The sequence below is a fragment of the Cucurbita pepo genome, chromosome 7, assembly GCF_057944985.1.
Source record: "Cucurbita pepo subsp. pepo isolate OVF chromosome 7, ASM5794498v1, whole genome shotgun sequence".
In the NCBI taxonomy this organism is placed as follows: domain Eukaryota; kingdom Viridiplantae; phylum Streptophyta; class Magnoliopsida; order Cucurbitales; family Cucurbitaceae; genus Cucurbita; species Cucurbita pepo.
The window spans coordinates 3,895,845-3,922,308 of NC_141804.1; the positions used below are offsets into that span (position 1 = coordinate 3,895,845).

The window sequence follows — 26,464 nt, forward strand, 5'->3', positions numbered from 1 at the left end:
TCATATTGCAAGAGTGCGATTGTGACACATGACATGTGAACTGGAACCATTTAACGACCACAACAATTAGTTATGTGGTAACATCAGGTTAAAATTTCTTTCGACATCGACATTTCTAAATTAATTTATGAAGTTTTATCATATGACATGGATAAATTTTTAACAGTAAGTCATAGAGACTAAATTCTAACTTTTTTTCCGACTAAATTGTACCTAAAATTGAAATATATTACAGACGGAGTAAATAAGAGCGAACAAGATTTTATTAGTCACAACTATGATTCACTCTTCATCCAAAATTTCTGCCCCCAACTTATGTTACATTAAAATAAAACCAAAAATCTAAACGTTGGTGCATACAAAGTACATAAACTTAAGGCAGAATTCAAGCAAGGAAAAGAATCTGGGCTTGCTGCTGCTATGTGCTCCTCCTCCTGTTCATCCCTTAATGCAGCAGATGAAGTTTTTGTAGCCATATGCATCTTCCTCGACTCAATTCTTAGCAACTTTAGCAGCCTGTCTCGCGCCAACAGAGAAGAACTCGGCGATGACCTCGAGCGGCATGCCTTTGGTTTCTGGGACTTTCAAGTAGACGAAAATCCATGAAACTATACACACGACTGCATAGACGCCAAAGACACCAGCAAGACCAATAGCACTAAGCATTAGGGGTAGAGTGTAGGTTACAATTATATCTCCGATCCAGAATACCATTGCGCAAACCGCAATGCAGAGGCCACGGACCCTCGTCGGGAAAATTTCCGAGCAAAGGATGTTTGGAATTGGTCCATATGCCATCACAAAGATGCAAAAGTAAACAACTACACATATGGTTGAGATTGCTGCATTCACCATGGTGCTCACCGTAACAAGCTCAAACACGACGAGAACGACGAGCGATACTATTAGCACCGGGATGGTAGCCAGTAAGAGGCGCCTACATAAGAGCTATGTTAGCTTGAATTTGATATAAAAAATGTTGCTAGCATGTATGGTAATGGTAGTTACCTTCTGCCTGAAATATCCATGAGCCTCATGGCCACACCTATACAAGGAAGCATCAGAAAGGTTGTGACTGCACTGATCAGGAATGATGCAGATTCAGAACCAATGCCCATGTTTGATAGCAGAACTTCAACACCAGCCTCTTCAAGAATTTGAGGTGTGTAGTAAAGAACTCCGTTGATCCCGGAAAACTGAAAATTCGTTCGAAAAACAGACGCATAAGGTTTGCTCACTTCGAAAAATTGGACCATAAGAGTAAGCAGGGGAAGATGTTAGTACCTGCTGAAGAATCTGGATTCCAATTCCTACAATTAGAGCATGCTTAACGCCTGGTTCGAGGAGAGCGGACCATATGGGAGTTTTCGATACAGTTTCGGATGGATGAACCATTGCAGGGCCGACCGGGCGCTGATCTTTAAGCTCCTTAGAGAAAAGAGCAGGCTGGCTAACCAAGGCTGCAGCCTGGATGAACTCACCTTCTGCATAGACATCTTCACCAGGAAGAGAAAGAATCGAACCACGTCGAGGCGCAGGAATGTCCTCCTGATGCAAATAAATACGTTTAAATCCACCCTCCTTTCCGTCCTCGCCTTTCTCGGACCATTTCCATGCTAACTGCCAGCCTCCACCGATGCCAGTATTACCGACTGCATCGGAGCTTCCTTGCAAGAAACTACTATGGTGCCTCACGCTGAAAATACTGCCATGAGAAGGAGGAGGAACAATGTCTTTATCCATACTGGTTGCCTGACGTGAAATCAGTGGACTATGCACATTGTCATCTGAGTCCATTCCAGCAGCCTCTGATGTATAGTCATCTCCTCTCTGGCTCTCCTCGTCCCATTGCTCGTTTTTCACGTGAGGTTCGACCGTGCTGAACATGCTGCCAAAATTCGGAAAAAGCATGCTCCCGGACTCCGGTTGCTTCTCATGAACACTACCAAAGAGGGTGACAAGAGGGTCCATAAGAGCCATACTTTTATTGACCATACTTCCTTGCCGGGATGCAAGGGCAAGAGAACTCTGTCCTGTGACAGGCTTAGCAACCCAAGATAGGCCTTCTCCTGGTCCATATAACCTGATTTTATCTTTATGATCAGCAGCACTCTCCCCATCTAACCCTTCAGCAGGTCCTATTATATACTCTTCTATGGATGTCTCCCCCCCAATCCCAAGACCTTCCACCAGCAAAGCCATCTCACCTGTTGAAGAAGCCTTATAAGAAAACAATGGCTTTGATAGCGGACTTTGCGATTGTGCAGCACTCACTTTCTAACACTAAATGAGTCAAGCCAATTTGTATACATGTCTGGACAACGTATGCTCAAGCCTCTGACCCCGATTGAGAAGAAGGTTTTAGAAAACTGGGGCAAAGAGATTTTTGAAAGAAAATTTGTGTTAGGAATCAGAGCCATGCCCTTAACTTACCCATGTCAATAGAATCCTCAAATGTCGAACAAAGAAGTTGTGATCCTCGAAAGTGACTCAAGTGTCGAACAAAGGGTGTACTTTGTTCGAGGATTCCAGAGAAGGAGTCGGACCTCGATTAAGGGGAGGCTCTATAGTGTACTTTGTTCGAGGGGAGGATTGTTTGGAGGGAGTTCCGCTAATTTAGGGAATGATCATGGGTTTATAAGTAAGGAATACAGCCATTGGTATGAGGCCTTTTGAGGAGACCCAAAGCAAAGCCACGAGAGCTTATGCTCAAAGTAGACAATATCATACTATTGTAGAGATCCGTGATTCCTAACAGTTAGAAAGCAAGATTGAGAGAGATTGAAAGTAATGTTATATGACATACAAGAAAAAGGCAACACAACGAGAGTTGAAGTAAAAATGGCAATAAGGAATAGAAATACGAACCTGAAACGTCCTCTATGCCACGGAGTCTTTGGAGAACCTTTTTCGCCTCGAGCATCTTACCTTTACTAACAAGCCACCGAGGAGATTCAGGCAAGAAAAACACCGTTAGTATAAAATATAGGACGGACGGGATCGAAAGAACTCCAAGCATTACCCTCCAGCTCGGCGAGACCGACAACGACATAGAAAATACCATACAGTAAGATATGAACATGCCACCAGATCCAGTAAACTGTGGGAGAGTATTCAACAATCCTCTTATATCTGATGGGGCAGTCTCAGAAATATAAACTGGTACAAGAGTAACAGCAAGACCAATCCCAAATCCATCCAACAGCCTAGCTATGCACAATATAAACACATTAGGAGACCACAACATGATCAAACCACTTATAAAATAAAGCAGTGATGATAGTATCAGCATTGGACGTCGACCGACCCAATCTGATATCGGTCCTGAGCACGTCGTAATAATCGTTGCTCCTATCAGTGATATCGCCACTACAAGTCCTTCCACTGAAGAATTCAGAGCCATGTCCTTCTTTATGTACACCATAGCCCCTAATATACATAAAGTTCATGAATCTAAGCACTGTGAAAACTTGTGTTTGGATACATAATCTAACAAGCATATCATGAACAAAGTATAGTACCAGCAATGGTGGCATTATCCCATCCTTGAAGAAAGTTTCCAATGGAAGCTGCAAGAGCCACTAACACAGCTCCCTTCATTTATTCAATCCACGCTCCAATGGGGTCAGGCACTGCAAACTACAGAGCAACAGATCGGAAATTCAGATGGTTTACTCAAAAGGGTTAGCTTAGAACGGAGAAAAAGGAGCACCCAGAAGAGAGAATGGAGCGGAGACAAGAAAGATAACATGTTACATAAAGACAAAGGGGTTGAAGATGGGACAGTGAAAAGGGTTAGTAATTTCTTTCGTGGCTGTGAATTTTATCATTATAAGGCTAATAATTGAGAGTTGAAAGACATTGAGGGATGTGGGATCGATCGGATCGACCAACTTTGAGGAAATTATGTTTAAAAAGCAAAAGGGGAAAGAAAGAATCAATCAAGAACACCACCATTCATTGTTCTTCATCATGGTCCACACACAAAATGAGTAGCGAATTGACTAAGTTCATACGGATTTAATCGAAGTTAGAAAGTGGGTTTGGTTCAAATGTGTTAAATCTCCCACCCCTTTTGAAAGATTTCGATTCCCAAACAAATGGGTTCAAATAAAGTGAAGAATTAACAAATGGGTTACGAAGAATCAAATGAAACAATAAGAAGAGAGTGAGATTAGAGTGAACCTTGAGGATTATGGGCTTGGATGAAGATGAAAACGCGAAGAACAGAACAAAAAGAAGAAGCTGAAAACAGAGTGGAAGTGATTAAAAGAGAAGAAACCAAAATTAATGGACAAAACGGATATATGAATTAGGTAATAGCGGGGAGTGCTCAATCATTCATTAAATGCAGAATATGAATCATTTATGTGTCAAGAATCACATCTTCCATGGTGAATTCTTGCGTTTGGAGATTGACAATCATTTCCCAACCATTTTTTGTACTAAAAAAATTAATGAATGAGGTGCCCAATCCAATCAATGGATGGATATTGATTTAAAATGTGTTAGTCTCTTAGATTCAGAGCAAGTTTTGTGTTTGCTTGAGGTTATGAGCATAGATATCATGTTTGGCTAGATCATTAGTTGTCCATAGATATCTCTTTGGCTTCCGGTTTGCTTTGGTCTTTTTTCCCTGGCTAATGCTTGGTAGACAATTTGACCGTGAACGCTTGACTAATACTATATGGAACTTCGAGACACCTAGTTGTTCAGATAGAAGTAGAGACTATGCCCGAACTTCTTAGAGCTTAGAGTAAAACAATTGAATACTTACTAAGTTAAGGATTTTTACACTCACCACTTTTTTCTTTTCTTTTTCATCTACCGGTTGGGTGGGGAGGTGCTCGAAAATTACGCTATCCTAGAGTGATGTCAACCCGAAGCGTCAGTTTAATTTGTATTCATTTTGTATTTCGTTCCTAATTCCCGTTTGTAAACATCGTAAACAACACATTTTTTGTTTTATTTTTCTTTTTTAATTTTGGTTTTTGACTATGATATTGTATGACTTTAAATTGCATGAAATTTGAGCGTATTTTTGTATATTTAGATTTATTTTATATTTTCTTTTATTTGCTTTCGCTTTGTCGTTTAGTCACGGTTTTAGATTTGAAGCCTTGAAAATTGGGTCTTGACAATGACCAAGGTGATATTTAGTATATGATTTATGTGCTTTTAGTGATCGATAGGAAGATCTCCTTAACAAAGTATGTATGCGTGAACCAAGCTAAGAGTAGGGCGCTAGAGCTGGAGTGGTTTACACGTTGACCTCGGTCAGTATGTTTTTAATAAACTGAGCACCCAGGATTGTTAGCAACAATTAAAGGTCGAGACCTGAGTGCATCCAAAGATTGGATTAGCCACGAAGAGTTAGTCGAGAGTGTCCTAAAAATGTGAGATGAGATTTAAATTGACCAAACGCCCATAGGAATGATTAAAGTAGCTCACCAAATAGTTAGCAATATGGTGATGTCAGTAGTCTCCGCCTTTGATCTCCTCTGATATGCCCTTAGCGTTAGTACTGCCCTACCAAGTGGTAGTAGTACATGTACCGGCGAGTCAGGCCTAGGCTAAATAGTGTAGCGCGTTGAGGCGACCAAATGCCCTTATCTAGAGGAAAAGGCCAATGGTCTGATTGAAAAATAGCTCGGCCTTGATCATGTTTACCTCTATTCATTTCTTCAAGATCCCGTGTCCTACCATTACGTCTTCTTGTGAAGTGACATTTTTCCCATTGGTTCAAGATTTTTCAAAGAGAAATCATTGAGGAAAATTTTCACGAAAAGTTAACCATCGTACAACTTTGAAATGTTGCTAGGGTGCTGTATAATCTAAAAGATTCCATGTGGACATGTGAATGTCGTCTTCTCGTACATTTATTACCTGGTTGTAACTTTGAATATCCATCCACGCAAGATGATCCAACATTTTGTCAACAAATGGTAACGACAAGTAATCCTTCTTTGTAGCACAACCATAGTCCATGCAAACTCTCCGTCCTATGACCATCTTTGTTGGAATCAACTCATGCTTCTCATTCGTCCGAGCTCGTTCCACCTTTCTTTAAATAAACAAAAAAGAACACCCCTTAAACCTTTAGATAAATTCGTGTTTTAGGTTATATTGTTATTTAAATATCCAAATTGAATAAAAAATAAAATAATCTCGTATTCAGGAGAATCAGAAATACATTTGTTCATTGAAAAAATAACGAATAAAATTTCGTGCAGAAATACATTTGTTCATTGAAAAAATAACGAATAAAATTTCGTGGAGTTGAAGGGAAATATCCCAATACATGTCTTATTGTTCAATAAGACATATTTGCAGCAATGAAATACTCTTCTTCCTCTTCGGAGTAATCATAAATAACTAATTACAAATCTATGATTTCGATTATCTACAAAGGACCAGAAATGCCTAGCTTACGTATCATTGGGAAGTGCATTAGCATAAATACGACTGTAAGTAGAGGTTATACAAAAGTGTGTAAACTATAAAAACGAGTCAAGGTAGATTGTCTCACACTAGCAGTTCCGCATAATAACTCTACCAAAGGTGACTCTATTACTGAAATAGCTTCTGTTACACCTGTTACAATTTTGACCACCTAATAACCAATTTGGTCCCGAGGTAAGGAATAACCGGTTACACCAAAAGATGTGGTCAATACAGCCACAACCACACTGTAACCCAAGTCAATTCAGGAAGTTTTTTTTTTTTTTTTTTTAACGTTTTTTCTATTTTTTCTTCTTCAAACGATAGACTGTTTTTCCTCCCACAATTTCCTCGTAAAATTGCTCCGTCAACACAACAAACCTAAACAAACGAGATTCAATACTTGGAAGAATGCAATAAATTAAGTTCCAAGTAGCATTATTGTTCTATTACATTGATCTTCGAGCATCATTCAAAAAACAAGAAAACAAAATGCTTCGAGATCCGTGTAGGGAGAATATAAATAACAAACATCTGATCCGACACCCAATCATCACCACCCTCCCGACCAATTTTCATCACACTCACCACGCCCACCTGCATACCCACCAACATCAACCAAGTGGGTGTCGGTGCTGCTGGTCGTCCCTTGAAGCGACGGCGGAGACAAGTGGGTGTCGACGTTTAAGCCAAAGGGTAAGAGGGTTGATTGGAAAATGAAATGTGGGTTGTTCGTGATGAAGCTCTCGACCCCATTTTCATGGCGCTGAAGGTTCTGTAGAGCCGCTTGGAGTCGAAGGTTGTCGTGGGCTATGATTTGAGCTTCGTCCAAGAATAATGGAGGCAGAGATACGGGAGAGGGAACCGACAAAGGAGACGCTTGGAGACATCTTCTGGGTTTGATTTTCTCACCGGATTTGTGTATTATTCTGCATAGAACCCACTCGTCCTGCATGAAATCACAAAGATTTGGTTAATCGGGAGATCCTGAGTTTATAAGTAAGAAATACATCTTTATTAATATGAGGTTTTTTTTTTGGAGAAACCAAAAGTAATGTCACGAGAGGTTATACTTAAAGTGGACACTATCGTACTATTGTGGAGAGTTGTGATTACTAACATGGTATCAGAGTCATGCCTTTAATTTAGTCATGTCAATAGAATCTAAGTATCAAACAAAGAAGCTGTGAGGCTCGAAGGTGTAGTCAAAAGTGATTCAAGTGTCGAACAAATGGTGTACTTTGTTTGAGAGCTCCAAAGAAGGAGTTGAGCCTCGATTAAGGGGAGGCTGTTCGAGAGGTCCATAGGCCTTAGGGGAGACTCTATGGTGTGCTTTGTTCGAGGGAAAGATTGTTGAGAGTTGTTGGGAGAGGAGTCTCACATGTGCTAATTAAGGGTTGATCATAAGTAAGGAATACATTTCCATTGGTACGAGACCTTTTGGGAAACCAAAAGCAAAGCCATGAGAGCTTATACTCAAAGTGGACAGTATCATATCACTATGTAGAGTCGTGATTTCTAACATGGTATCAGAGTTATGCCCTTATAGAATCCTCAAGTGTCGAACAAACAAGGTGTGAGTATCGAAAGTGTAGTCAAAAGTGACTCAAGTGTCGAACAAAGGGTGTACTTTATTCGAGACCTTCAGAGAAGGAGTCAAGCCTCGATTAAAGGAAGAATGTTCGAGGGTTCCATAGGCCTCAGGGGGTACTCTATGGTGTACTTTGCTCGAAGAGAGGATTGTTGAGAGAGAAGTCTCACATCGACTAATTAACAGGTTGATGATGGATTTATAAGTAAGAAATACATCTCCATTAGCATGATCTCTTTTGGGGAAACCAAAAGTAAAGCCACGAGATCTTATACTCAAAGTGGAAAGTATCATACCATTATAGAGAGTCGTGATTTCTAACAAACATAAGTTAATAGTAACCTTGCAAGCATTACGGGAAGCGAGATCAGAGTGGAGGCGATATTCATGCATAACCCACTTGGTTTTGAGTCCTCTAGGGGCACCACCTTTATAGAACACAAGTGTTTTCTTGGTTCCAAGCTTCACTCCATTGGAATCACTATGAATTTGCCTATCTTTTCCGGTGGCTTTCCAGTAACCAGCCACCGTAGCTCGGTTGGTTCTAAGCCCTGTTGGGTATTTCCTAACTCTTAAGCTAAAGAAATACCACTCTTTTTCACCCATCTTTGCCTCATCTGAAAACACAAACAACCATAATCAAACCAAAAAGAACAGATTTTGATATGAAAAAATGGCACAATTAATTAGTACCTGGAAGCTCCCAAGGCTCACATCTATTGAGGTCAACTTCAGCAATATTAACCCCATGAAAGTTGGAAGCTTGGAAGGTCTTTGAAGCAAGATAATAGACAATGAGCTCTTCATCGGTGGGGTGAAACCTAAACCCTGGTGGCAGCCCATGCTTGTCCTTACCATTATCAGCTTCTTCAATTCCAAACATTTGGTAGATATAAGAGAATTGTAAGAGATTTTAGAGAAACCCTTTTGAAATTGTGAGGAAATATATATGAACTCAAACTCAACATGATGATGAAGGGGTTGATGATGATGATGATGATGAACACTGTTGCAATTATTCACCTTTTCTGGATGACCAGTGGTCATGGAAAGGACAAAAGAAAGGAAAATGTTGGAAGAGTAGAAGAATTGATGGGTCAATGGAAAAGGCATTGAATGCTAAATCAAAGCTCTAAAGAAGATGCTTTTTTAAGTTCGATCGGAAATTTTGAATCTCTCGACTTTTTCTTCTTTCGTACTATGTTAAATTGTTTTACACGTACTTTGCATATTCATTTGTAATAGCTCAAGTCTACCGCTAGTAGATATTGTCTGTTTTGGCTTGTTACATATCGTTGTCAGTCTCACGATTTTAAAACTCGTCTACTAGGGAGAGATCTCCACACCTTTATAAGGAATAATGTTTTGTTCCTCTCTCCAATCGATATGTGGGCCAAAGCGGACAATATTTGCTAGCGGTGAACTTGGGCAGTTATAAATGGTATTAGAGCCAGACATCGGGTGTTGTGTCAGCGAGGACGTTGGGTCCCAAAGGGTAGATTATGAGATCTCACATCGGCTTCCTTATAAGGGTGTGAAAACATCTCCCTAGAGACACGTTTTAAACTGTGAGACTGACAGCAATACGGCCAAAATGTACAATATCTGCTAGTGGTGGGCTCGGGCTGTTACAAATGATATTAGAGCTAGACTTCAAACGGTATACCAGCAAGGACCTTGGACCCTCAAGGAGGTGGATTGTGAGATCCCACATCGGTTAAAAATGAGAACAAAATATTTTTTATAAGAGTGTGGAAACATCTCCCTAGCAGACGCGTTTTAAAACTGTGAGGCTGATGATGATACATAACGGGCCAAGGTGGACAATATCGGCTAATAGTGAACTTAGTTTGTTACATCATTTTATTAACTTCATACTCCAAAATGCCAAAAATTTACATTATATTTCTACTTTTTTTTTTTCTATAAATGTAACACAATCTATGAATTCTAGGCAAGTGAAGGAGAACACTTTCAAAACTTAACCTTTTCAATACAATTTTCCATAATTAGGTCAAGTCAAAAGAACAATTACACCCTCTTTGGTTCTTAATTTTCCCTTTTCCAAATGCCATTGGTGCATGAAACAAGTCAAACAATCAAAAAACCAAGTGGGGGCTAGTCTAACTAACACTCAAATTCAGTAGCTTTTTCATTTATTTCACTTGAACAACCAAAACCCACATCAAAGCACTTAAAACCCTCACAAAACCGCAATGGTGATCGACGAAGATCATGGGCGGGAGGGGGCGACGGCGATGGCGATGGCAATGGCGACGACAACGACAACGAAAGGGTAAGTGATATAATAAAGAAGGCTACCAACTGAAGGGGGATGTGGGGCTTTTGGTGTGAGGTCAAAGTAAATTGAAGACCATATATTCATTAAAAGCAAAGGCTATGACCGACCTCAAATGGGCTATGGAGAAAATAATAGAGGGAACGCCAGATTGACTACGATGAGTGGAAGAAGGCCTTGGATTCTTGGTCGGGAAGGGAAGATAAGCTATGATAGTAATAATAATGGTAGGTGTATGTAAGATTGGAGAAGAAGGGGATGGACTGCCTAAGAATCTACTCTTGCCATGTTGGGTACCCTATGGATTCTAATGGGTACCCAATTATTGAGTTATGTTCACGTTCACATACTTTTTTCTTCAGTCATACGTGATTATCATCGATTGTTTGCATTGTTCATTTGATTCACGTATGCCCACATGGACCTTCAGGAGGCTCGTATACTTATCTCTAGACCTAACCTTCGATTAGCGTATACTCATCTTGCAAAAGTCGTAGAGGGAAAGGAGCGCGCATAATATCATGATGCACATAATATCGTAGTATACGCGTCTGTACTCATTATAAAGGGAAGTATCTTCATGCATGTGACAGACAAAATGCACGAGATCCTCATAGTTTTAAATCATGGCATATATGTATGATGCTTATTATACCTTCGTTTTTAAGTAAACATAACTTTCATAAATAACCTATGGCTTAACATTATTTCATAAATTTGAAGTGAACTAACATATCACGTAGACTTATCTTGCATCATACAAGTGGGATCAGATACGTAACAAACACTCCCTTTATGTTAGCTCCAAATAATTTAAAATTAGTTTAAAAAGTAGTCATATTAAGTGTAAAAAAAGGCTTTCAAAGAATTAAAAGGGTAGAAAAGGGTTGACTCATATCAGACCGAAGCCAGATCAGCCAAGAAGCCGAGCTGGAGCTATAAGAAAATGATCTCTCCAACTGACCCCGAACTACCTAAGTGGGAGAAACGGAGCAATTGTGACTCAATAAGTCAAGGGACCTCCCCTTGTATATCGAAGTCCAACTTCCCACTTTCTCAATCTATGGGACAACCTTTTTATTATTATTATTATTATTATTTATTTTATTTTATTTTTTTTTGGTTGTTATATCATACATATCTAAAAGAAACTTGGTTCGAAAGTACCTTAAGTTTGAAATAACTTGAGTCTTCATCTATCTGGAAAGGTTCGTAATCTATAATGTGCGTCAAATCAGTCAAGTATTTGTGAAGCATGAATACGTGGAATACGTTATGCACTACAAAGAGGGACAACGATATGGTTGATCTGTATACCACTAGTTCAATTCGATTTAGAATGTCAAAGGGTTTGATGAAGCGTGAGCTTAGCTTGCCCTTTCGTCCGAACCTCAGGACGCCTATCATCGAGGACACCTTTAAGAGTCTTATTGACTACCTCAAACTCCAAGTTTCCATGCCTCACGTTGGCGTAACTCTTTTGTCTACTCTGAGTTGTGTGCATTTTTACCTTGGACTACCTCTAGTCCCAACTCCCTATCTCGTCTCAATGCACCAAGACATTCATTGTTTCAATATAAAGTTTAAAATAGAGTCATACCAATAGTTGTATAATATTTGTGGCGGTAAGAGATTTCAATAAGATATAACTTGAAATCCCAACTGTTTATGAGACCGAGACATTGCTACTGCTAATACTAACATCACATGTGTATGCTTGTGAGTGTGATAACCCACCACTACTCGAATGATAGTGTGACCTTTTGTTATCTTAGGTAAACCTATAAAAAAAATTTCATGACAATCTCTCAAGCTGTTGAACTTTTTGGTACTCCTTAAATTAATAAACAGTGGTTTGGACATATCCTTTTAACAACGGAGTTCACTCATCGTGCACCAATGATTGAGTGCAGATTCCAAATTAAGAACGGGACAAACAATACCATGTTTCTTTGATAAATACGAGGTATGATGCTATCCTTTTAATGTTACCTTAGTACTCCAACTAGTTATCTCTCCATAACATCATTAAATTTCACTAAACTTCACATATCATCTAGCATATCTTTATATTAAGGTCGAGATCAGCCAATCCATTACCTTACGAAATATCATAACTAGCTTTACTCACAATTGTTTTTGAATCTCGTTGGTATTGATATTGAGGAAGGTAATATTGATTATAAAATAATTTACATAAAACCGATTTGCATTTCAATTTAGCAATCCCAAAAAATCTCGTAAATATTATTCACATTTTGGTTATTATAGATAAATCGCTAAAAATTTAGTATCAATTTACCAAACACTTTAATCTTACTGAACACTATCTTGCTTGATATGAAATGATAATGGTTTTGATTAGAGATTATATAGTCAACAACAGATCCTAGGTGGACTAGTTTCGAGCGGGTTAATAGGCCAACAAGACGTGTTTAAGACCAAGAGAAAAGGGTTTCGTTTTCTAGGGGTACAAAACTAGTCCACCTAGAATGTTTCCCATAATCCCTAATAAATACATTCAACATGTGATTTAAAGATTAAAGTTATAATATTAATGACAAGGTCTTGTTAAACCCATAATTCAAACTCCAAAATCAACAAGTTAATGGGCTAAACTACGTTGTAAAGTGACCCTTTTTCTTCATGGAAAACTAACACAAGGAGACAGCAAAACCATGTACCTACCTCCATCATACTCACGGCGGAGGATGGGAATCAGCCACTGTTGGAGGTGCTCTGGACTTCATAACCACTACTTCCAGAATGCCATCGGGCCGAAAACTAGGAGACGACAACCGGGGATCTACTGGTCCGGGCAGTTTAAAAGAAACCGTAAAAGATCCGGGAGGACACAGTTGCTGCACTTTCATCTGATACATAGCTGATGAATCCTTCAAAAGGCCTGGACCTGTCATCACTCCTTCAATGTGAACCCTACCATCGCTTTTGATCTCAAACTTTACCTTACCTGGAAGAATTATCTAGTTGATTATCTCTCTAATGAGCAAACCTATAACAGGAGGAGTTCTACACGAATGCTAGATTGAGAGAAAAATAAGACGAATCAAGGAGCTTACTTCGATCCTTCCGTACACCAGGCAATGCAACGCGGAAAAGGTATGCACCTTCACTCACGCCAATATCGACAAGACCAATCGGAGGGCCAGAACTACCTTCCTTGGCTGTTCCAGTTAGAATAACTGATGGCTTCAGCTTCATATGATCGCCATGGCCTTCCATGACCATGCTCCAGTCTCCACTTATGGAACTTTGTAGATTGTTTGTTTGATGTTTTCAATTCACCTGTTAATGAGGTAGTAGACAGATCTTAATGGGGATAGAAGATATTGAAACATACAATCCATGATGATCAAAGGAACCTTAATACAAAATGAGTACAATTTGAAAAATATCAAATACTAAATACTCTTTAGAATGGTTGCTGTCATATGTTCGTTCCCTCTACGCTATCATCGAAGAAAAAACTTACACAAAATTAGTGAACCGTTTCTTCGAGTTCGGGACAAGTAGATTGCCAGAAGGTTCTCGCGCTTTCGCTATTTACCTGAACGTGTGTTGTGTGTGTATGTTTCTAGGGTGTGTGGGGTGCTTCTAACCTGTTTCATTTTTTGCCTTAAAAGGGATTCATTACCTAATAAACCAGATAAAGGTATTGGACCATGAAGTAACTTCGTTAAGAGATATGCCTTATAAATTTCAAGCACTGATTTAGAACTTCTTTTTCATAGACAAATCTGGATTACATGCAACAAGACACTTGAAGGTCAATGAATAATTGCTCCATAATATTCTTCTAAAGATTCTAATACTTGTGTAAGCACAGAGAACTCTCTTTTCACCTAATGCATGCTGGTTGAAAGCGTAAACTGAAAATCGAAACCCAACCACAGAATAACTCGTGCCAGTTGACCCGAGCATGCTATGAATCTGCTTATGTCAATATGATACACATCACAGAAACAGGATTCTACATACCTGCTGCATAATCTCAATTCAGAAGGGAAGGCCATGTTTATATCCCAATGCCTATGAATTACAGTAATAAACTCACAATTAGGAATTTGGCTATGTTTATATCCTTCAAATGGTTGTTTGACAAGCAAAGACAGAAAGATATTGAACTTCATGCAAGGATATTTTCAATTATTGCTCACACAAATAATCTATAAAATTTAGTTGATGTTCCTGAATCTGTAAGAGATGACTGCACCTCAAAGACAGATGAAGGGGTGTCTAACCCCAAATATGGCTATCAAATTTTGAAGTTTAACAAGTGGATCAAGAAGATTGAACACAATGAATCAACTAATAATGGGTAGGTGAATAGTGCACATAGCTAAAAGATCAGTAATCAAATCCACGGCCAACAGCACTAGCAAAGGGGGCTCATCTTATGAAGGACAGAAGGATCTCTAGACAGATTTGAAAGAAAATTGACCAGTTCAATTGAAGAAATGAAGCTCTAGGAATAAGGAAATCGTTTCAATTACAATGGGATAAATTTTGAATCTAAAGCATAGATATGTTCCCAGAGTGGTGATAAAGCAAAGGCTTGGAGAATCACAAAAAGTGTAACAGGCCACCGTGAGCCTCACAGTTTTAAAACGCGTCTATTAAGGAGAGGTTTCTACATCCTTATAAAGAATGCTTCGCTCCCCCTCCAACCAATGTGAAGGACCCAACGTCCTCGCTGGCAAACCGCCTGGTGTCTGGCTCTGATACCATTTGTAACAATCTAAGCCCACCGCTAGCATATATTATCCGTTTTGGCCCGTTACATATTGCCTTCAGCCTCATAGTTTTAAAACTCATCTCCTAGGAAAAGATTTCCACGCCCTTATAAGGAATGTTTCGTTCCCCTCTCCGACTGATGTGGTATCTCACCTAAAGTAATCTAATTGATTCTTGAGTAAAGTTCGTGAAGTTCAGTTTTAAATTTCGTCTTACTGAATCGCCCAGTCACGAAACCAATACCTTCCCGCATTGAATTTTCTTTTTTTTATAAGACTTGGGAGTAGTTGTGAGTTATCAATGGCTGGACAATGCTATTGTCTCAGGGAATGGATCTAAACAAACCCATTTGTTTGCCTTGATTTTGGTTTAGCAATTATTTTCATACAGCTAAGAGATACTAATTTCACCACAAATTCTGAGTTTAGGGTTAAAAAAGTTGAAAGTTTGAAAACCAAATACAAGGTAGAACATGAATCTTCCTTCCCCACCAGTGTATGATTTGTAAGTTTGTGGGTGCACATAAACAAGAAGAAAACAGCAAGGGATTGTACTGAAGAAGCAACCAAGAAGAAGAAAATAACATACGGATTTCGCGATTCGTGAATCCACCAAGTGGAGCGACCAGAAGAAGAGCCGCAATCAGCAGAAAATAAATGAGCGCTAAACAGCGAAGAAAAATGGAGAAATAATTGAAAAAAGATGCAAAGACGTTTGGCAAAACACAGAGAGGAAGAGAGGAAGAGAGGAAGAGAGGAAGAGAGGAAAGCGGAAAACGGGAAAAGCAAGATGAAAAGAAGAAGAAAAGGGTGGTGGTGGGCGGAGAGAATACCTGAAAGTGGTGTGGGAGGCGGGTTTTGAGAGCTTGAGGAGGCGGGTTTTGAGAGCTTGAGGAGGCTTGGTGTGGGCAATTCACAGCTTCTTCAGGAGGCGGCTTTTGGGAAGTTCAAAAAGGAAAGAGAGAAAGCTAAGTTGATAAACAACCCCAACAAATTCTTATACTCACCTCATTCCCAATTTTACTCTGTTAACGGTTTTAAAATGAGTCTATATGCGTCTACACACCCAAACCGTCATATCTCACAATCCACCTTTTAAGGGCCTAACTCCTCTGGCCCACTCAGCAAGGTCTAGCTCTAACATAAATTTTCATTCCCGTTTACAACTTCTGGCCCACTCAGCAAGGTCTAGCTCTAACATAATTTTTCGATTTGTGCATGTCGCATATCTCCATTATTCACTCATTTTTCACTAGAACACCACTTCTTATCCGATTTGCAGGGATTAAGCACACAACCAGCATGTATAGTCAGAACCGAACTCCATGTGAATTCATAATTGTATTACTTGTAACTTCCTTCTTCATTAACAAAAAAAAAAAAAAAAAAAAAAAAAAAAAAAAAAAGTTGCAAGAGACCAAAATAGTTAGTTTTAGTAAAAAAAATTTAAACAATTTTTCTAAAAACATAATTGAACTTTTAAATTACAAGTAATTATAGGTCAACTATAAACACCAATTTGCTAAATCATATGAAATGAGTAAAATTTTAATTTGATAGACGATGATAACATCAATTGCATCAAATTAAAACATTGAACATTTTCAACCCAATTAATATAGCATGGTTTGGACTTTATGTTAATTTTAAGATATGGTCAGAATAAGAACTTCATTAAAAACAGTTCAATACACCAGCATGAAACTAAACATTTTAAATAATCAAATACCAAAACTAATTTAAATTATTAATTCGTCAAAAGATGTTCATAGAAAAATAGTTTTTTTTCTTTTTCAAAACTATAATTCCAACATGAATTTAAAGTTGAGATAAGAAGGGGAAAGCAATTGATTAAGGTAAACAATGCAGTTACAGAACTAACAGCCTATCTAAAACCAACTCTTCTTCTAACCTCAAAATTCAATGATACAATCTGACAAACCGGGTTTGATCAACCAAAACATCAGAAACTCAATCTCTCCCTACTTGCCTTTTGCTATTATCATGCTAAAAACTGAAACTTTTTTGAAATACAACACCCATGTGTGGATGCGATGTGTCATGTGTCACAGCTAGATTCAATTGCTAGGATACTTACTTCCATGGCATGCCAGACATGCCTTGTGGATGGTTGTTGTTGTCGTTGTCGTTGTCGTCGCGGGCTCCAGAGCTGTTGTTAAGGGGGCTGTCAGGGTCGCCACTGGAAGACTCACTCGGCGTCCCGTGAGAAGGACTACTGGCTCCTCCTCCTCCTCCTCCTGTTAACTGACCAAAGCAAACTGGGTTTGGCATTTGCGAGGCGAAGACGGGTTCTGTTTGGCTGTCTGACTTCGGTTCCTTGTTGCTGTCGACTACGAAACTTCCCACGACCACCTGCATATTCGTTTCCAGAATGCAGAACCAATATCAAGTGAAAAAACTGGATAGAGCAATCAGAAACTAGCCAAAGTCTCTGTGGAGAAGCTCAAGCAGAGAGATAATTAAGTGTTGACTGAGTTGTCTATGGAAAAGAAACTAATTTACCTGAACAGGAGATGCAGCCGTGAGAAGACCCGCCACACCACCACCCAACACTCGACCATCTGGACCAGACAAGGACACACTCAAACCACCAGTTCTGCTTCTCTGACCACCATTTTCAGACAGCAGAAATGAACCTGAGAGCGACAGGATTTCAAACCGGCCCTGCATGATGACAAAAACTAAGCAACTCATAAACTTGTATAAACAATTATCCTTCAAACAAATGCAAGGAAACACAGTTTTATCTTTCTTAAAACTGTATATGCGGCATGAGCTTACAAACCTCATAAGTAACAGTTCCACCAGATATAGCAGATTGACGTAAAGTCACATTCGATATTGCTCCATTTGCAGAGAGGATACAAATAGCCCTAGGGCCATTCTGAGAAAAGGACATTATTTTCGACGATACATCCTGTAACACCGCACGCCAATCAAATTATTGTTATTTGGGCAGAAAAACGAATGCAAGAATAAAATGAGCGCATAAAGGATGTGAGAATGAAATGAATGCGCAGTTGACAATAGTGTTATTAATAAATCCATCCTGCAAAAAAAAAAAAGCAATCCAGGTACACTATACACTCATGGACTTCAAGTTGAAAAAAAAAAAAGTTAGACATGACAACATTCCACGAGCTTCTGCTTTTATCCTGTCGCAAGAGTAAAAAGTGACAATAAGCATCTTACCTTCTATTCATGAACAATTCAGTGCAACAATGTAAGAAACAGTAGGGGCATCCAAAAAGCATTCAATATAACAATAATTTACATTGGATGTGCAACAAAATGTATTGTTTAGTCATTCAAGATGCTGATATTATAAGTAAAAATAATTGATATGGCCATAAAAAGGGTCAGAGAGTATTTTAAATTAGAACCTCTCCGGCTTTCACATCAATAACATGTGGAGTGAATCCAATACCAGCTGGTCCTGCAAGTAATAGGTCTGTAGTAAGACACAGTTTTCAATAAGACAACCAAGATAAAATAATTATCACACAATAGTTTAGAAGATAAACTACACCAACGCTTGGACACTTATAAAGTCAACCAAAGTAAGATTCCCTTCCTTTTCACCTGTTATTGTCTTCTTATTACAGTGAAACATTATAATTTCAGTCATGTACACACACAAAAAAGACAAAAAAGGAAAGGGAAAAACAGTAATAGACAAATAGGAGATGTCTATTCCACCGGAAAAGGTATGTTTGATTGGCAATCCAACATTCGATGCAATTTCGTAAGGATAATTAGGTTTCCATAACAACAATTAATTAATCTTGTCGTAAATGCGACTAAATGACTAAACAAATATTGGTGAAACAACACAGGAAGGAAGGGAAATAAAAACTAAGATTTGTTATCATTTTAAGAAGCACATAGCAGAAAATGCAAGACAACGAAAAGGGCAAATGCGTAATTTCATGCTTACAATCTCATCTAGGACATAATAGAATCCAACTTCCTGGATATGATATCACTATCTTTTCCATACTTTTTAAGTCTTCAAGGCAGAGATTATGCATATAAACTATAAGGAATCCAATTAGAATCCAATTAGATATATCTATTCCAAACAACTCATATAAATAATCACAGTAAATGAGTCAACTCAAAACTGCTAGTCAATCTAGAATATTCCTATATTGCCTTTGCCCACGTGAAAGATAAGATACATAATGTTAAAAGCAACGAGCATAACAAATAGCAGTCAAGTAAGCATCAAATCCAGAGACCCAATTGGATCTCGTCAAGGAAGAGTATCTATCGGGCAAGACGCTTATAATATTTAGTTACCCAAAGCTTCCAATTGTTGTTTTTTCTTAGAACCAAGTGGCCTGCCTTTAGTTTTCTTCATTGAATTTGGTGAGGCTAATCCCTCTGAAGCAGGATTAGCCATAGTTGAAGGAGAAAAACCTCCACTTCCTGAAGACGGCCCAGAACCTAAAGCTAATGCCATGGAGCCATCTGGTCCATACTTCCTCGGCCTCCCCCTTTTCTTCTTTGCTTGCTCGCTGCCCACCGAATTTATGTTGAAACCATGAGGCAACATAGACCCCCCACCCGCTGATCCCTCAATTCCGTCATTACCAGAAACTCCGACCATGGAGGACTGATATGCCGGTGAGGTTGAAGGAGTTACAGGCTTGTAAACGGCCGTACCATCGGCGCTGAAGGTTAATCGCATGTTTTGGGCCGCCGCCTGCGACTGTAAGGAGCTATTCTGAACGCCGATGCTAAAGGGTTCCCTACTCGTCACCACACCAGTCTCAGATCCCGACATCTTGCTCCTCTCTTTCGCTCAGCAGCTCGAATCAAAACTCTACCGAAAACCTGGAAATCAAAAGTGCAAATACGCGAAGAAAATCTACGTGATTTTGGATCATCATCTCGATAATCAGCCATAATTTCTATTCCGATAAATTACGGAAGCGCAGAAGGCAAGATCTATGACACTAATGAAGATTTTGAAATGTATTTAGTTCGCAATCTGTAACATAACCACACCAGTGCAAGAAATGAAAACAAAGAATTAACAAAAACAAAACTGCGAAGATGATTAATGATTTCCTAAATGCGAAATCAAACCAAAGCAAAGTAATGTTTACAAGAATTAACAAAAACCCTAAAACCCCAAAAGTCCAAGATTTCCTCAAATTTCTTAACAAAATCCAACGAAATGCAAGGGGGAAAAATCCTATTAACTTGAAAGCGGTAACAGAGTATTTGGCTAAAGTACAGAACAGATCATGCAAAAAATGAGAAAAAATGAGAAAATTAATCCTTAATAAAAGGAAGAAAAGAAAATTCAAAGAAAATTCAAAGAAAATTCAAAGAAAAATTGAAATATATTGATTTTATTTATGAAAAAAATGGAGAAAATTACCACAAACTTACCAGTAAAATAGGAAAATTAGTGGAGAGTGATAATCAAAGGAGAAGGAAAAATGTTAGGGTTTTTGAAGGGGAAAACGAAGGGTTTGTTCAAAGGACATTTTGGAAAAGAAATGCGGAAATGAGAAATATTTAAATATATTTTTTTAATTATGGGATGATTTGTGGTTTTAATTATAAAATATTTATTTTGATAATTAGGGATTACTTTCCTTTTACGGCTTTTATTGGGGGAAGAGAAAAAAGAAAAAAGAAAAATTAAATATTAAAAAAAGACTTTAGATAGACTTTTACTATTATTATTATTATTATTAATTCGTCGCCAAAATCATGTCTATTGCTACCCACTGCTAAAATCTCCCAAAATGTAATGTATAGGGATGTGACTAGTTGTTAGTTCTTTATACTCCAGTTATATGCTATCAAAGTTGTTGTTGTTGTTGCCTACTCGTTTTTAGCTTATAACATTGTTTTCTTTAAAATTGTTTTCAACGTATTTCTTTACTCACGTTTTCTAAAATGATTCTCTCAAACGTGACTCAAGGATCGAGTATAAGTCGATATTGTCCACGAAGTGTGAATTTCATATGACTGACTTGTTTGCTAGGTTAGAACAAGTATCACACAATCGTTGTCTCGCTGTTGTAAGAGTGAGATTGTGACAAGTGGTATTAGAGTCGATTTGGCTCCTTACAAAGTAGTACACAAACATGCCGGCTGCAAAACGACTAAGCAAGTCCCAAATTCACCGATTGGATGAAATGAAAGAGCAGTTATTATGTATGACTCAAGTTCCTTATGGAATGGGGCTTTTGGAGTCTTGCATGAATGAGATTAATTTTTTCTAAAAAAAAAATAGATGGGCCCTAGAAGATAAGGGCACAATTGCTCGTTCCTTCTAGCGTAGGGATAGTTTGACGAGCTTTGTTGGAAGAACGGGTCAAAGGCTTAGACATTGCGCAACAAGCGATCGTTTAGATGGTCACAGAAATGTTTGAGGATTTGAGAGCAACCGTTGGAGTGGTCAGGGCTGAATTGGTGGGTTTAGGCGCCACATTAAATCTCACCATATGAGCAGTGGAAAACCAAACCCCAATTGGGGGTGTAGTACAATTTAACAAGATCATGGTCCCGGAGCCCAAGTTCTTCTGCGGGGTTTAAGATGTCAAGGCTCTTGAGAACTTTATCTTTGGACTCGAACAGTACTTTCGAGCCACAAATAACGTGGCAGAAGAAGCGAAGGTCAGTTGACAACAATGTATCTAATCGACAATGCAAAGTTATGGTGGAGATCCAAGTATACGGACATTCAAGATGGTCGATGTACTGTGGACACTTGGGAGAGCTTAAAACAAAAACTCCGCTCTCAATTCTTCCCAAAGAATGTTAAGATAATCGGAAGAAGAAAGTTAAGAGAGTCGAAGAATACTAAAAATATTCAAGACTACATTAAGTAGATATTTTGGGCTTATGTTAGATATTCGTGATATGTCCAAGAAAAATAAAGTCTTCAATTTTTTCGAGGGGTTGAGGTCGTGGGTGAAAATCAAGTTTTACGAACAAAGAGTTTAAGCCCTTTCCACGGCTCATGCTACAACCGAACTACTGTTTGACCTTAGTATCGATCAACCCCAAGAGATAAGGTGGAACTAGGCGTCCGCAAGTGGTGTGAATAAGAATTACCGACGCAACTCCCTCAAAGGTAGGGAAAGTGTCAGACTCGAAAGTAGAGGAAGGGAATGTGAGTCCTCCCAATGGAGAGGTAGAACTCTATAGCGGAGACCTCACAACCAAAACAGTCATAGTGAAAGCCAAGACCCCTCGTCTTGCTTCATATGCAAAGGAGTCCATTAAGAATCTAAATGCCCACAGAAAGCGGAATTATACACCTTCCAAGCAAAACTCGAAGTGAATTCAAAAGCCGAGTATGAGCCGGTAGAAACAGAAATACCGTTAGTTGAAATTGTTGAACACCCTTGGGGGTCGTCCTCTCTCCTGAAGAGAGTAGAAGAGATAGAGGAGCTAATGGAATGCGGTCTTATGTATGTTGAGACCCGAATTAATCACAGAGCGGCCAGGAACACGATTGTTGTCTCTGAAGCCACCCACAACTTCATGACAGAGACTGAAGCAAAACGATTGAATATCCTTTGACGTCAAGACACAAAAAAGATGATGGTCGTCAATTCGGTAGCTTTACCTGTCTTAGGAGTTGCAAAGAGGACTCCGATCAAACTCGGGACTTGGACTAGACAAACTAACTTTGTGATAATTAAGATAGATGACTTCAAAATTGTGTTAGAGACGGACTTTCTACTCAAACACAAAGTCATTCTCATTCCCCTAGCAAAATGATTTGTTGTAACAGGGTCCAACTCGACGATTATTCAGATAAACACTTCTCAATCGAGAGGGGTAAAAATGATGTCGGCACTACAGTTGATAAAGGATCTTAGCCATGATGAACCAACGCTCGCTGCCATTGTCGTAGTTAAAGAGGGGAGCTAAAGTGAGCTCACTCCGACAGAAACCTCGTGGCCACTACACGAACACCACGACACAAGACTAGAAAGCCAGATAAAGTATTTATCTCCACATGGGTAGATTGATCACGAGATTGATGTTATGTCGGGGGCGAGACCGCTTACCACAAATAAATGTCATACGATTCAACCTGTGCTAGCTGAATTCTATAAATAACTAAATTACTTGCTAACAGTCGAGTTCATTAGACCCAAAAAGACCGTTGTAAGTGATCACCCAAATACTACGGAGAGGCATCAAGCCACCTCCGCTGAGGGAGGAAAATAGAGACAAACCTCTGAAGCAACGCATGTTTATCGAGAAGTACCATCTAGATGAATGAAGAGAAGAGCCAATTACAAGCATCGGCCACAAAAATTTCAAGACGGAGAGAGAGTTCTAATCAAATTGAGGTCAGATCAACTCCAAGGTGAAAGCAACAAGAATTAATGACGGGTGCGAAAATACAATGGACTAGTCGAAGTTATCCACAAGGTCGAGAAGGCATTATATAGGATCAAATTACTCTCATGGATGTCGAATAGCTCTACTATCCACGTTAGTAACCTGAAACATTATTATCCCAATAAGAAGACATCAAGCACAAGGAGACAACACGACCTCATGCAAAGAAGAGAAATGTTCCAACGAAGAAATTAGGAGAGACTCCGACAGAGAAGACACAAAGACTCAACGAACCGAAATGTGGTTTTCAACAGTTCCTAGAAGATTGGAAGAAGCTCCTCAATACCATGATCAGTTGGAAGTGCGTCGAAAGTCCTGAAGTCAGTCTCATCCTGCATCACTGAGTTCGTGAATAGTTGATTGACAAAGACGTCAACCAATTGAGTAGGGGAGAATGTCACGGTCATGCTTGTCCAAGGTGTGTTGTCTATAGCCGCATGTTGAATGTCTCAATCATGCTTGTCCAAGACGTATTGTCTATGGTCGCATGTCCGTTTCAAACTCCTTTACTTGCTTTCATATTAGATAGGCCTTTACTATTAGTTGTATGACTGGTCAACTAAATGATGTCTACACCTGCCAGGGCTAAAATACCCCAAAATATACTAGAGGGGATGTGATTAGTTGTTAATTTTTCCTACCTGGATTATATGTTATCAAAGTCATTGTTGTTGCCTACTCGCTTTTAGTAACATTGCTTTCTTTAAAATTATTTTCAACATATTTTCTCGCTCACGTTTTCTAAAATAATTATCTCAAACGTGACTCGAAGATCGAGCATATGTTGATATTATTCGCGAAGTGTGAATTTCACAAGGCTGACTTGTTTGTTGGGTTAAAACAAGTGTCCAACAATCACTATCCCGCTGCCACAAGAGTGTTATTGTGACATTAAACCGCTCCTTTGGTCACAGCTTGCCTTCCACTCGCTTGTGGCTCGGTTAAGTTGTCCCTCTTGCACGCGACTTTAGTAACTCAATTTTGACTCTGGTGTCTCCTAAATTCAAATTATTTTGGGCTAAAAATTTGATTAAGTTAAGCTCATTAATTCTAATTTGATGTCATGGATCTACAGAGGTTAAATTGAGAAACATATTTAGTTTAGCTCTGTAATTATTTAGGGACTATGCAGACCAACCAAATAAGTAGCTTTATTGTTGACGTGGTTAGATGAATTGTATTATGTATGATGACACGTGCTCCATGACTCCCTACACATGTTATAATTATGGTTGTTACGCTAAAGGAGGATTGACTTGGATCATGAATTTATGCCATAATCTTAAACTATAGGAACTTCATGCATTTTTTTTTTTTTTTTGGTTATATGCATCAGGATACTTCTTCGTTAAGATTAGTACGTACGCGTACCTTTCAACTTACGAAATTTTTGTTTGCCATGATCTATGCAGGTTCTTTCCCTCCATTGTGTTTGGTAGCCTATTAGTGAGTGCTAGCCCGACGAGTCAGGTTTAGGGGGTGCGAGAACTCGCTTGGTAGGTCCATGTAGTTGATATAGAATCATGTTCAAGTAATAACTTAAAAAGTCTATATTATATGGATAAGGTTTGGTGTCTTATCCTAGTAACATTATTGATATGAATCACTTTGGAAGTTTTACAAACAATTCGATCCAAATCATGCATGTGGAGACATCCCGTAAAATTTGTAAACTGAGAAGTTAATATTTTACAAGATAATCATATGAGACTCGATCTTAAAGCTAAGTGAGTTATAAACTTCTGCACGTGAGAGTTTGTTCTTGATTTGCATGGTGCAAGTGACTTCCATAGTCGATTTAGCATGCCTATTGTTTTGGGACTTAACCAAACCGGGAATTGGAAGCAAAATTTTACGGGATTAAATTTGCTCCTTCTCATATAAGGTAAGTAGATGAGTAATTCTTGTAAGTGCTAATTACGAGACTTACACAATGGGGTCTGGCTCTCTCATTAACCCTAGCTCTTCCGTGTAACACAATCTTTAATTTTCATGAAAGAATCGAGGAAAAAAACACTTTAAATAGAGCGGGGGAGGCACGTTTTCAGGCGACAACGCAAAGTTCACACGCGTCTTCTTTCTTCTCGAGGAAGAAGATGATGTCATGGACAGTTCAACTGAACCGACCCTATCAACCCAATATATTATATGACAAATATTTCTCAAATTCTATATAAATAGGATTTTCGTGTTGAATTAATCGAGTAATTCATAGTTTCTCCTCTCTAGAGAATGAAGAAAGTATTAATCTTCTCAATATAATTTATAAAAAGAGATTAAATATTTTATAGTCTAATCTTATACAAATTCATAGTATAAAATATCTCCATTCTTGTATCTTCACAGGAATGACGTAGATCAAATCATTTGTATCAATTACAACGTGGGCACATCACTAGTATTACCAACATAATATGTCCACTTTGAGCATAATCTCGAGGGGATTTGTTTTTGGGCTTCGTTAAAAGTCTATAACAACTGATTCCTTACTTATAAATCGATGATCATTCCCAAAATTAGTCAGCTGTGGACTCCCTCCCGACCTTTAGATCTAGCATTACCAAGTTGGTGGCATTGGGTGACGCCCATGTCTGCCTGAAGTGGCCAGTTTGGCAGCCATTGAAGCTCTCTCACTCTGTTTTCTTTTCCTCCCCACTCATCAATTTGGCCGCCAGTGCGCAGATCCACTGATGGGTTATGAATTATTTGATATACAAAACAAGATGAACCACTACCCAACCCATAACATGCTTCCCATTCTCACCAACAAACCTTTTTGTTGGCAGATAAGTTTTAAATTAACATGTGGAATATTATGTGTACTCTGTCTCAGGGCTGCCCATATCTGTTTAAATATGTGTGTTCTTGCAGTTCCTTTTATAGGCCTATAAGGTGTTTGATAAAATGCCTAAGAGACTACAACTTGAGGAGGCCACTGTGAGTTGGGAGATAGGAAGAGTGAGCCATGTT

The 26,464-nt window shown here is 38.8% G+C and overlaps 4 protein-coding genes across 11 annotated transcripts; all 4 read right to left on the bottom strand.

Moving 5' to 3' along the window:
• Nucleotides 1-241: 241 nt before the first annotated feature.
• LOC111798639 (monosaccharide-sensing protein 2) lies at nt 242-4,340 on the bottom strand. Of its 3 annotated transcripts, XM_023681912.2 has the most exons (6): nt 4,186-4,340; nt 3,522-3,639; nt 2,869-3,429; nt 1,285-2,207; nt 1,009-1,196; nt 242-937 (listed from the first exon to the last, which is right to left on the bottom strand). In XM_023681912.2, exons 2-6 carry the CDS (start codon nt 3,598-3,600, stop codon nt 493-495), a joined length of 2,196 nt encoding a protein of 731 aa, XP_023537680.2. In that variant the 5' UTR covers nt 3,601-3,639; nt 4,186-4,340; the 3' UTR covers nt 242-492. The 3 variants fall into 3 exon arrangements, with proteins under 3 accessions (XP_023537680.2, XP_023537679.2, XP_086981885.1); XM_023681911.2 differs by lacking the exon at nt 4,186-4,340 and having other exon boundaries at nt 3,522-3,860; XM_087125759.1 differs by lacking the exons at nt 3,522-3,639; nt 4,186-4,340 and having other exon boundaries at nt 2,869-3,206; nt 3,308-3,429.
• Nucleotides 4,341-6,841: 2,501 nt separating this feature from the next.
• LOC111799080 (protein CUP-SHAPED COTYLEDON 3-like) lies at nt 6,842-9,123 on the bottom strand. 2 transcript variants are annotated; one of them, XM_023682478.2, is made up of 3 exons: nt 8,726-9,109; nt 8,375-8,649; nt 6,842-7,390 (listed from the first exon to the last, which is right to left on the bottom strand). In XM_023682478.2, the coding sequence occupies exons 1-3, from the start codon at nt 8,913-8,915 to the stop codon at nt 6,995-6,997; spliced, it is 861 nt and encodes a 286-aa protein (XP_023538246.2). In that variant the 5' UTR covers nt 8,916-9,109; the 3' UTR covers nt 6,842-6,994. The 2 variants fall into 2 exon arrangements, with proteins under 2 accessions (XP_023538246.2, XP_086981429.1); XM_087125303.1 differs by having other exon boundaries at nt 7,205-7,390; nt 8,329-8,649; nt 8,726-9,123.
• A 3,695-nt stretch (nt 9,124-12,818) lies between these two features.
• LOC111799297 (increased DNA methylation 3) lies at nt 12,819-16,083 on the bottom strand. 5 transcript variants are annotated; one of them, XM_087125218.1, is made up of 4 exons: nt 15,919-16,082; nt 14,331-14,381; nt 13,412-13,637; nt 12,819-13,302 (listed from the first exon to the last, which is right to left on the bottom strand). In XM_087125218.1, exons 3-4 carry the CDS (start codon nt 13,578-13,580, stop codon nt 13,031-13,033), a joined length of 441 nt encoding a protein of 146 aa, XP_086981344.1. In that variant the 5' UTR covers nt 13,581-13,637; nt 14,331-14,381; nt 15,919-16,082; the 3' UTR covers nt 12,819-13,030. The 5 variants fall into 5 exon arrangements, with proteins under 5 accessions (XP_086981344.1, XP_023538562.1, XP_086981345.1 ...); XM_023682794.2 differs by lacking the exon at nt 15,919-16,082 and adding an exon at nt 15,675-15,832; XM_087125219.1 differs by lacking the exon at nt 15,919-16,082 and adding an exon at nt 15,578-15,639.
• Nucleotides 16,084-16,973: 890 nt separating this feature from the next.
• LOC111799180 (AT-hook motif nuclear-localized protein 10) lies at nt 16,974-20,643 on the bottom strand. Its single transcript, XM_023682605.2, has 6 exons — nt 20,510-20,643; nt 19,409-19,945; nt 18,490-18,542; nt 17,892-18,023; nt 17,609-17,770; nt 16,974-17,458 (listed from the first exon to the last, which is right to left on the bottom strand). Exons 2-6 carry the CDS (start codon nt 19,893-19,895, stop codon nt 17,180-17,182), a joined length of 1,113 nt encoding a protein of 370 aa, XP_023538373.2. The 5' UTR covers nt 19,896-19,945; nt 20,510-20,643; the 3' UTR covers nt 16,974-17,179.
• Between the last annotated feature and the right edge of the window lie 5,821 nt (nt 20,644-26,464).